This window comes from Bos indicus, chromosome 11, assembly GCF_029378745.1.
Source record: "Bos indicus isolate NIAB-ARS_2022 breed Sahiwal x Tharparkar chromosome 11, NIAB-ARS_B.indTharparkar_mat_pri_1.0, whole genome shotgun sequence".
NCBI classification, from domain to species: Eukaryota; Metazoa; Chordata; class Mammalia; order Artiodactyla; family Bovidae; genus Bos; species Bos indicus.
This window is the reverse complement of record NC_091770.1, coordinates 28,165,076-28,177,163: the sequence shown is the minus strand read 5'-3', so window position 1 is coordinate 28,177,163 and position 12,088 is coordinate 28,165,076. Positions and strand designations below refer to the sequence as shown.

Genomic DNA, 12,088 nt, shown 5'->3' with positions numbered 1-12,088 from the left:
CTAGGTTCCCATTTGGCAAAACTAATACAATTATGTAAAGTTTAAAAATAAAATAAAATTAAAAAAAAATAAAATAAAAAATAAACTGGAGTTATTTCGTCCATCTCATCCCACCTTCAGAATGCTGGCTGGTCACATGAAGGCTTTAATGGGCACACTGCACCCATGCCCCAGATCACTGTGTTGGGCTCAGGGGAGCAGGAGAGGGGAAGGGCTCCGAGGGCAGTGGCCCCTGATCAAAGACCTGAGATGACTGTGTCCATTCTCTCGCCACAGGCGGAGGATAAAAAAGACATTTAGTCAGTGCCAGAAAAGTCACTTAAAATAACATTTAATTTATAAAGTAATACACTCTAAGATTTCCTTTGGGCCTCAAGTTCACTCAGGGCAGAGATGCTAGAATTAATTTCCAAAATTTTTGTAATGAATTAAAAAAACAGAATTTCAGATGGATCTCTGAAAGGAAGAAAGCTCTCATGACTATTACTGATAATGGGAGGCCAAGCACACATAAAGCAATTTAAACTGCTCAGAGTGCTTTCTCACTTGCTCTCTCCCTTGGTTCCTGTTCCTATTGGACAAATGAGAAAAACTGAATCCCAGAGAGGTGGAATGACTATCCTGTAGTCCTGCAGCCCGTGAGCAGCAGAACCCTGGCTCCTGTCTGCTTGGCCTCAGGCCATTGTCACTCAACCAGGAAGGAAAACATAACCAGACCAGCTGAAATGTTCATCACTTAATTTTGGATCAGACCAGCAGTTCTGCCCCTGCGTGCCACAGACCTTGCCGAAGCTGCCTTTGCCCAACACCTTGATGAAGTTGAACTCATCCAGGCCCAAGCGCTTGGCCTGGCCTTGCCGGACTTCACCATTTTCACCCAGGCTTGCCAGCTGACCATCGGTGGATGATGCCGCCCTGTGCTCCTCCCCTCGATTGTCAAATGACAAGGCCTTCCGGATGTTGTTTTCAAGTTCTTTTATTTCTAGGACCAAGAGTGACAAGATATTGCATTAGTGCGCACCTCACAAGCCCTTCCTGTTAGGATCTGATATTCAGAATGTTCCCCCCTGCACCATGACTCTCAACCCTCCCTCTGGTTTTTCACAGCAACAGATGCAGCGACGCATTCCTGTAAGTTCCTTCATTTGCTCTGCACACTTTCACTGGCACCTAATTAATGTACAGCAAAGCCTAGGAACACAACGAGAACAACATGGTCCCCGCCAATCCTCTCCTTCAGATCTGCCTTTTATTCTGGGACGGGGCCACCTCTCTGTAAGCCCCCTTCAGCTGGTAGCCTGTTGCATTGTTCTAGGTGTAGTGCAAGAATTCTGGCCTCCCAAAGGCAATAGGGATCCTTCAAGTTTCCTTTGAAAATTAAAACAATGGCTAATGGAAAACCGCTGTCACAGTAATTACTAGTGAGGTAATTATTTCAATAACCGGGACTAAGAAGCCTTTACCTTCTAAGGGACTTTACTTGGCTTTATTGCTGGGTTTATTCTAAATACCCATCTTCCATAAAGTTATTTAACTGAATGAGCAGTGGGCTTATCATTAACAAAAGAATTATGTCCCAAGGGTGACATGTTGCAAATTTATCTCAGATGGGGCAGGAATTCCTCAGCAGTTTCATAACTATGACACAGCCTTGTGCTGCTGCAGAGTATGTGACCTGAATTAACCTGGGGATGATAATGCTGGGTGACCCTTTGACCTTTTCTATTTGAGAAAACTTTGTTGTCAGCTATACATTCACCAAGACATACGCTCCTTTGTGGAGAAGTGGACATCTCGAGGGTAATCCAATTTTAAAAGATGCTTGTGAATAACTGGGATCACAGGAGGGAAACACGAACTATTAACCTTTGGGAATCAGAATCAAGCAGGATTGATCCGCTGCTGCTTGACATAAAGACAATTTTGGCTCCTTTACAGAAGGACTGAGACCTGTGAAGGCTCCACGATCTGCAGGCGTGACTTCTCTGAGATGTGCCGGGACAGAGTGCAAGGGAGAGGTGAGGACAGCTTCCAAGTCTACAGATATGTCCGTGCCAGCGCCGCGGTTTTCTATCACTTACTCTTAACTAAGTATAACTTTTGCTCTCAGCATACAGCTTCTGCTCATAACTTGCAAGCAAGTTATTAAACAAATTTTGGAAGACAGAACTTGGATGCTGGGGATATTAAAACTTGAAGAAAATATCTTTCTATGTGTTCTTACAACAGAGAGAAGAGGAATTGTGCCTTATTTCAGTTTGGTGATAATGCACTGTCTTGCTAAGAAGGTTTTCACATCTATTTGTCCTCACAATACGGCTGGGAAATACTGTACCTTCATGGACGGGGGACAGAGAGGTCCTGAGGGGCATGGTGTCCTGCCGAGGTGGGACAGCAGGCTGGGCAGGAACCAGGCCTACAAATCCAGTTGCCTCATGCTTGCCTGGGGTTTTTTTATCATATGACTCTGTCCCCTTGAAGCTCTCAAAGGAGCTCTCAGCCTTAAAAAAGCAAAACCTGAAAATGCCCACATTGGACAGGGACAGCAACTGCTTGTTTGGAGGCCCCGGGGAACCACTGGATTATTTACGAAGGGCTCAAACCTCTTTTGAAAGGAAGCAGAGTATAAAGGTGCAGAAAGTTAATCAGAGAAGCATGAAGAGGGACTCAGATCAATAATTTTGTGACCTCAGGACTGGCATACCCCCTGCGGTTGTTTTATTTACTTCTGGGGAAGAAGGGCTGGGTTGCAGTGATGACCTCCACAGAGGGTTCTATGGCAAGGCTTCTGAGAATGGGGTCCCTAGGCCATAAGGGGTGACATCTCACCCTTACCACTGACTTAGTTCCTGACCTTTGGACAAAACTTTTTAACTCTCTGCCTTACACTTCTCACCCTGTAACCTGGGGACAGTAAGGGAGCGTAGACAGAGAGTTGGCTTGAGTGTAGAATGAGGATAAGGAAGACAAAAGGGGCTATAGAACATCAAGGCACTATTGTTCTCACTTGTTAATGATTATCCCTGTTCTGCAGATACAAACATCCCTTCCCAGTGAGATCTGGTTCTGGTTACCAGAGGGGAAGGTCTAAAGTGTATACATCCCTCCTCAGTCTTGGCATCCTTGGATACTTGCAGAATTCAGAAACCTTTGATAACTTCCAGCATATTTTGATGGAGAAGGAGACATCCTGAGCTGAGCTCTAGAGGGGAGTCAGGTGTGGAGCTGGCTTCTCGCAGGCTCTGCCAGCTTCACCTTCCTATCCCCACCCACCCATCTCCAGACTCCTGCCCTGATTTCAACTTTTGGGTATGATGGTGAAGTTCAGGGAGGAAGGAAGTCAGATTCAACTCAACTGAGCGGTGCTGAGGGGGCTGGGAGCAGAGCTGGGCAGGGTGGTGAGAGAAGGGCTGCGCTCTCTGCCTCTCCTGCACGTGGAAGCTGGAAGATAGGCGAGAGAAAAAGAACCGCAGCTCTCCATCTCTCTCACTTCTACCCTGCCTGGGAGTGATGCCAGGGTGGCGGAGCCATTCAGTGCCACACTCTCAAGCCTTGGACTCCTTGGCCCTTCCAAGGACACAGCTCAGAGGTAAAGAAGCAAATCTGAGGGCCTCACCCTGGTCACAGGGCGAGGTGGGGGCCGACTTGGATCGATCTTCCTCAGACGGTGAGCTTCCAGAAGCAGGCTGCGGGGACTCAGCACCAGCAATGAGCTAGAGAATGGGAGAGAACGAGGGGAGAAAGGGGTCAGAAAGGAGATGGGGAGTTTCCCTAAAGTCAAAGGCATCAGGATGCGACGCCAGGGGTGGTAGCAGACCCTGGTGCACAGTAGCTCTTGCTGAATTGATCATCTGAAAGCAAGAGACTCAAGGTTTCCTTTGTCAATGAAAGGAAAGCAAACAAGTGACGTCAGCTCAACCTTACCCCTTCCATGAAACTTCTCTTGCCTACCCAAGCAATGATAGTTATCTCATCCAGAGCAAACTTGACAGCTGCTTGGTATTTATTCCCTACCGTGTTCAGCTTTATTTAACTTGGGATCTCTGCTCAGGTAGACTGTAGGTTCTCTGAAGGTTAAGAGCCTATCTGGTATTTGTATTGCCCCTGGGATCTCACAGAGTGATGCACACAACAGAAGCTCAACCAGCATTCTCAGATGTATCGATATTTGTCGGCAATCAGGAAATTTTTAGCAGGACATCCTCCATGAAGTCTATTTCTTGGCATAGATGCTGGTATATTCATACTAAGTTCCCATTAAGGGCAGAAGTTTGCACTCAAGAGATCACAAGCACTCTGTTCCCCTTTACTCTTGATCTACCCACTGTGCACACACGTCATTTCTGGATGATCGGCTGCTTGCAAGGGGCACTATGAAGGTAACTCAGGCTCCAGAAAGCCTGATGCTCCCACGTAGAAGCTCCCTCAGCTTCTGGCCAAGGGCACTTGTCTCCCATCCTCTCGTACTAACTAAAGGTACTACTTGGTTTGCTTGACTTTTTCCAGCTTTTGCATGAGAAGCAACACAGCAATAAAACTGTCAGGACTGAAGTCTCTTAGTCTCTGACTCTGCTCCTTCCTTATTTTCTCCATGTTGGTTTCTTAGCACCAGGATCTCCCAAATGCAAGACAGATAGACAATGCCTGGTTACTCTCATTACAGGCCATATAAATACAGGGGAGGGGGCAGGTGTTGAGTTTTCTCTGAAACGTTCCATGACAGAAAAGATTCCAACTCAGTTTACTTCTCAGTTCAGTCGCTCGGTCGTGTCCGACTCTTTGCGACCCCATGAACTGCAGCACGCCAGGCCTCCCTGTCCATCACCAACTCCTGGAGTCCACCCAAACCCATGTCCATTGAGTCAATGATGCCATCCAACCATCTCATCCTCTGTCGTCCCTTTCTCCTCCTGCCCCCAATCTTTCCCAGCAGCAGGGTCTTTTCACATGAGTCAGCTCTTTGCATCAGGTGGCCAGAGTATTGGAGTTACAGCTTCAACATCAGTCCTTCCAATGAACACCCAGGACTTTAGGTGTTCTCCTTTAGGATGGACTGGTTGGATCTCCTTGCAGATGGAGACTCTCAAGAGTCTTCTCCAACACCACAGTTCAAAAGCATCAATTCTTCGGCACTCAGCTTTCTTTATAGTCCAACTCTCACATCCATACATGACTACTGGAAAAACCATAGCCTTGACTAGACGAAACTTTGTTGACAAAGTAATGTCTCTGCTTTTTAATATGCTGTCTAGGTTGGTCATAACTTTCCTTCCAAGGAGTAAGCTTCTTTTAATTTCATGGCTGCAATCACCATCTGCAGTGATTTTGGAGCCCCCCAAAATAAAGTCTAACACTGTTTCCACTGTTTCCCCATCTGTTTGCCATAAAGTGATGGGACTGGATGCCATGATCTTAGTTTGCTGAATGTTGAGCTTTAAGCCAACTTTTTCACTCTCCTCTTCACTTTCATCAAGAGGCTTTTTAGTTCCTCTTCACTTTCTGCCATAAGGGTGGTGTCATCTGCATATCTGAGGTTATTGATGTTTCTCCCAGCAATCTTGATTCCAGCTTGTGCTTCCTCCAGCCCAGCATTTCTCATGATATACTCTGCATATAAGTTAAATAAGCAGGGTGACAATATACAGCCTTGACGCACTCCTTTTCCTATTTGGAACCAGTCTGTTGTTCCATGTCCAGTTCTAACTGTTGCTTCCTGACCTGCATACAGGTTTCTCAAGAGGCAGGTCAGGTGGTCTGGTATTCCCTTCTCTTTCAGAATTTTCCACAGTTTATTGCGATCCACACAGTCAAAGGCTTTGGCATAGTCAATCAAGCAGAAATAGATGTTTTTCTGGAACTCTCTTGCTTTTTCAATGATCCAGTGGATGTTGGTAATTTGATCTCTGGTTCCTCTGCCTTTGCTAAAACCAGTTTACTTCAGGCAAGGCACAGTCGTGTCTGCTGAACAGGACTCTCTGTAGATCCTACACACACGTGTGTTCAGCACTGTCATCACAGGTGTTTGTCCAACCTGCCTTCTGGGCAAGGCCTCAGCATTAAGGGTGCTGACATTCTGCTTGTAGCTTCAATGTCCTGGGTCCTGCTTCCACCAGTGGGACTGTCAAGAGCTGAGAAGAGCCACCAGAAGCACAAAATCTCACGTTAGTCAGGAGGAGAGGGTGTTTTTTCCTCTAAACCTTACAAAATAACTTTGTTTATTCAAAAAGTAAGGAAGAAAATGCTTAAGAAGATGGAAACAACCCAGACCTTCCCATTCAAGGGAAAAGCCTCCTCTGAGAGGCAGCAGGGAAAAGGTATGGGCAGCTTCTAGAACAAGAAGGGAAACACAAAGCCCTTCAGAAAGTATTTCAAGGGAAAATTTAGGGACAACATTTAGGAGCTAATACTGTCGAGGCACCCATTGTCAGGCTTGTTTTTTAGTAAAAAAAAAAAAAAAAATATATATATATATATATATATATATATATATATATATATATGTATGTATGTATGTATGTATGTATGCATGCACTGGGCAATGAGAGCCACTTGCCCATACCACCCTACCAGGATTTCTTGCCCAGTTAACATGGTTCCCATTTTTTCATTAACTTACTCTTTCAGAGCCCTCTTACATTTTTTAGGCTAGGAGCCAAGGCTAGGACAAGCCTTCAAACAAAATGCTAGAGATATCTTTAGCTCTGTTTACATCTGTGGGCCCTGACTCACCAAAATAACATTTTAGCAAACGGATCTTTTCCTACTGACATTCGGAATGTCACACAGATAGAGACAGGGCTTTGGTCACCAAAGACAGGCCCAGATGTTTCATGTCGTGGGACATTAACAATATTCCTCGGGCAGCCAAGTGCCAGCACTATCACAAATCTTCTTGGCTTGCTCCCTAGAAAAGAATGTATTTCCAGCTCTTCATCCATTTATCCTCATTATAGTGATACCAGAGGCAAAGTTCAAATGTGAACATTGCTGTCATGCCAGTTTTGGAGGCAGATAAGGCTACTTCCTTGTCTAGAATTGAATATTTTCTGGAGGGAATTCCAGAATCCTCACCTCGAAGGTGATGTACCCCTAAGAAACACAACACTTGAGACTTGCTTGGCTTTTCCTCACCTCTGGAATTGAAGGAGACTTCTGTGTTACCTGCATGCCTTTTCCTTCTTTGTTTTCTTTTAAGCACATGTTGTTTCAAGTCCAGTGTGTCAACCCAGCAGTCTCAGAATTATATTCCAAGGGACTCTCAGGAAATCAGCACGGAGATGCTGGCTCACACGGAGCTTCAGAAACATCACCCAAGAACCACTTACCTTTTTCCTCCTCTGGCCACTATTGGTGATCTTGTCTGGAGTAACACCCAGGTCAGCCAATACTTTAGCGATACCCCTGGCATCCACGCCACAGTTGGGAGCCACGTTGGTCTCACAGCGCCGGTGAACGTTCATCTTGCAGACTGTAAGGAGACACGGAGGAGAGGCTTCCAAAGGGTCATGGCCTAAAATGTTACCTTATTGTGCTCTGATTGTAAAAGGAACACACGTTCATTTGTTAGAATTTGGAAAATACAGGAAGACAAAAAAAGAAAAATAAAAAAATCACCCAGCGTCCCCTCACACAGATCTAAAATCAACCACCTCACGGAGATAATCAGGCTATGGATAAATAAAAATCACACTGAAATTTCCTTTCAGGGAGCAGAACACTGACCGTAGAATTTAATTGGTTTCTCTGAAGAAAGTTCATCTGGATGCTGAACCCGAATGGGCCCCCTGAATACAGTCCACTATATTTCTCTGCTGTAATGTGGGAATGTTCCTGAGAGAGGAATACTCACAGTAGACAGCCTCTAAAGAAGCTCACCTCTAAAAATGAGGAGCCTGAATAAGGTGACCTCCAAGGTCCCTTTCAAATCCAAAATCTGGATTCAAAGGAACAAAGGCCATGCTTGAATTTTGTTTTTTGTTTCATCTGCATCACTTAAGCTGACCTTGGTGCAGGACATCCAAGGTGAAAACATAAACTGTTTTGGTCTCCAGTCCAGTATGTGAGGAGCTTGGACCTTGTTGCTCTGTCCTAATGAGTAAAAAGCTGAACAAACTAGAAAATCAACAAGTCTTCTTGAGATTTAACAGAGAAGGAACATCACAGGGCAAACTGCTGCCCTGTGGGAGAGACAGATATGAATCATGACTTAGTGGAACAGAAACTCCCAAGCAGCAGCCCAGAGGACAAGCACCACTAAATGGTGAGCCGCTGGGGTCCCAGAGTGGACGATCTGTCAAAGACTCTAGGCTGACCCCGTCATAGGGTCCCCCCACTTTCGTGAGTTCTACCTCTAGTCGTTTGACCATGCTCTCACAGGGAATATTGGAGAAAGAAATCCCACACGCTGATCACATGGAGAGAGGGAAGGAACTTTGAAATACAGCAGAGCTCCCTGTTCTTAACAATGCTGGCTCTAAGAAGAAGCTATTTCATCAGAGATTAAACTACTGTAGCTTTATCAGATACTAAGCAACCTAGGGGAAGGAAAATACCCAACTCCAACCTGTGTTAGCTATCTTGTCCTATATAAGGTGGGGGAAACCCTGAGAAACATGTATACAGTTCATAGTTCAGAGAAACAGGTTCACAGAAAGACCGAGATCTCATCTCAGGACTACAGAATGCTTCCCCTCCCCCAACACCTTAGCACCGTGTTACTAAAGGCCTATTACTGCTGTTCCTGTTACTTACATGTCATGTCTGACTATCCTTCTCTCACACACACACATATGAGGCATATTAAAAGGCAAAAAACCAGTTTGAAGAGACAGGGCAAGAAGCAGAACCAGACTCAGACATGGCAGGGTTGCTGGAATAACCAAGCCAAGAATTTAAAACAACTATGATTAATATGCTAAGGGTATGTGTCAATAGAAAATTTTAAAACAGAAAAACAAAAGGAGAAATACTGGAAAAAAAGATATAGAATATCTAAGAAATACGGAACAGTTGCAAAAGGTGTAACGTGTATGGGAATACTAGCAGGAGGAAAAAAAAAAAGGGAAAAATGAACAAAAAAAATATTTGAAGTAAAAATGACTGAGAATGCCCTCAAAGTAAATTCAGATACCAAACTACAGACCCAGGAAGCTTAGAGAACACCAACAAATGACAGGAAAGAACAGGATAAATGAAAAAGAACAAAACCAATATCAAGCGACATCTAGGCATATCATATACAAGCTGCAGAAAATCAAAGATAAAGAAAAATAGTCTTGAAAGAAGTCAGAAGGAAATAACACCTTACCCAAAGGGAAGCAAAGACAAGCACTACATCTGACTTCTCAGAAACCACATAAGCAAAAGACAGTAGAGTGAAATATTTAAAGTATAATAAATCCCCTTCATATGAACTAGCTCTCTTCCAAAACCATGTTCATAAATCCAATTAAGTCCAAAAAGTTAGCCTAGGTACTCAACTAACACAACTGGCTATGTAACACTGTACTGTAATAGATTTATAATATTTGCTTATAAAAAATATAAAAATAAAACATTTTTATTCTTACAGCACAGTACCTCGTACTCTTGTAGTGCTATAGAACCTTGAAAAGTATAGTAGTGAAGTACAACAGCTGGTGATTCTTAGCAGTGACAGTCACATTAACACTGCTTTCACACTTGCTCCTAGACATCCTGGGCTTGAAATACAGTCACTGCACTGCTGTACTCTATACAGTACACCAAAGCACAACACTTACAGAGGAAGCACACACGTGGCAATGCACCCAGGCATGTGACTAACTTACGTGACTGGTCACGGGTACACTCCTTCACATTTTTGAAAGTTAGCGACCTCAAGGTTCATATGTAGGGGACTTACTGTATTGAGAGGGGGAAAAGATGCAGAATTCTGTTCCCTGTGAAATTATCCTTCAAAAGTGAAGGAGAAATAAAGACGTCCTCAGACAAATAAAAACTGAGGAACTTTATAGCCAATAGACCTGCCTTGCAAGAAGTGTTAAAAGAAGCTCTTCAGGAAGAAGGAAAATGGCTGATAGCATCCTTCAGTCGTCAGAAACTCAGATCTACACAAAGAAAGGAAGAGCATCAGAGAAAGAATAAGGGATGGTAAAATACAAACTTTTATTTTTTAAGTTCTTACTTGATCTCACAGATAATTTTTCAAGATAACAACAGCAACAATGTTTTCGATTATTATGCTTATATGCATCATATGTATAGAAAATACATGCTTACGTATAAGTGAAATGAATGACAGCAATGATATGAGGAGTAGGACAGAAGAATAAGAATTTCTTTGTTATTATAAGGTATTAATACTTGCACCTGGGGCTGCCCAGGTGGCACTAGTAGTAAAGAACCCGCCTGCCAATGCAGGAGGCATAAGAGATGCTGTTTCGATCCCTGGGTCAGGCAGATCCCCTGAAGGAGGAAATGGCAACCCACTCCACTACTCTTACCTGGAGAATCGCATGGACAGAGGAACCTGGCGGGCTACAGTCCATGGGGTTGCAGAGAGTCGGACATGACTAAAGCAACTTAGCCCACATGCGATACTTGCACTATCTGTGAAGTATTAGAGCGTTATTTGAAAGTGGACTTGGATTAGTTGTAAATGTATATTGCAAACTCTAGGGCAACCATGAAAATAAGTTTTAAAAAACAACAGAAGAATGGATATGCTAAGAGAAAAAATGGAATCTTATAAATTGTTCAGTTAAAACCACAAAAGGTGGGAAAATGTGAAAGACAAAAATAGAAACAAAGAGCGAGGGCATCAAATGGAAAACAATAACAAAAAAAGATGATTATTAATCCAAATATATTGAAAACCACTTTAAATGTCAGTGGTCTAAATACATTAAGTAGAAGACAGAGATTGTCAGGGTGGATCAAAAAAGAAACCCAGTACATATTATCTAGAATAAACACACTTTAAATATGTAAGATACATATAGACTAAAATTAATGTATGGAGAAAGATACACCATGCTAATGCTAACTAAAAGAAAGCAGGAATAGCTACATTAATTTCTGATAGAGTAGACTTCAGAGCAAGGAAAGTTATCAGAGATATCAAAGGGCACAATAAGGGAACAATTCTCCAAGAAGACATTAAAATCACACTCCTGGTATTTACTCAAATGAGTTTAAAATGTAGGTCTACACAAAAACCAGCACATGGATGTGTACAACAACTTTATTCATAATTATGAAAACTTCAGAGCAACTAAGATGTCCTTCAGTAGCTGAACAGCTAAATTGTGGTACATGCATATAACTGAATATTTGCCAGTACTAAAAGTACATTAGCTATTAAACCATGAAAAGATATGAAAGAACTTTAATTGCATATTACTAAGTGAAAGAAGCCAACCTGAAAAAAAACCTATACATTGTATGTAGCTCTTACTACATGACATGCTCCTCCACGACAGAAAAGCAAAACTGTGGAGCTGTAAAAGGATCAGGGGTTGTCAGTGGCTGCAGGGGAGGCAGGGAAGAATAAGTAGCCAAAGCACAGAGGATTTTCAGGACAGTGAAACTACTGTGTATAAATACTATAAGGATGGATACAGCATGTTGTACATTTGTCCAAACCCACAGGATGTCCAGTACGAAGAGTGATCCCTAATGTAAACTGAGGGATAATGATGCGTCAATGCAAGTCCATTGATTTAACAAATGTATCACTCTGGTGTGGATACTGATAGTGAGGAAGGCTGTCTGTGGGAGGGGGTAGGAGGGTATGCCAGAAATCTTTGTACTTGCTCTTCAAGTTTGCTCTGAACCTAAAACTATTCCAAAAGCTAAAGTCTATTAACACACATACACACACACAGACTTTCTGAAATAAAACCAGGCAGGATGACCACACCTAAGGGTTCTAGACTACCTGACCACTGACCTGGAGGAGGGATAGCACTGACCCTACTCTCTTTCATCTCCAACCCAGGCTTGAAGAGCTCACATGAATTACGTGGCTGAAGATGCCCTCAGAGCCAAAGGCAGGAATATGGGGGTGGGGAAGCATGTGTGCTGATGGGAGGGGAGCTTTCTCATG

At 43.3% G+C, this 12,088-nt stretch overlaps 1 protein-coding gene across 4 annotated transcripts in view; it reads right to left on the bottom strand.

Annotated features, from left to right (window-relative positions):
• PRKCE (protein kinase C epsilon) overlaps positions 1 to 12,088 on the bottom strand; it is a 542,406-nt gene that overhangs the window by 169,659 nt on the left and 360,659 nt on the right. For all 4 annotated transcript variants that reach the window (XM_019970093.2, XM_070798091.1, XM_070798090.1 and 1 more), the window contains exons 8-10: positions 7,326 to 7,468; positions 3,617 to 3,713; positions 783 to 982 (exon numbers count right to left, since the gene is read on the bottom strand). In XM_019970093.2, coding sequence (XP_019825652.1) covers positions 783 to 982; positions 3,617 to 3,713; positions 7,326 to 7,468 — 440 coding nt within the window. The remainder of the gene's footprint in view (positions 1 to 782; positions 983 to 3,616; positions 3,714 to 7,325; positions 7,469 to 12,088) is intronic.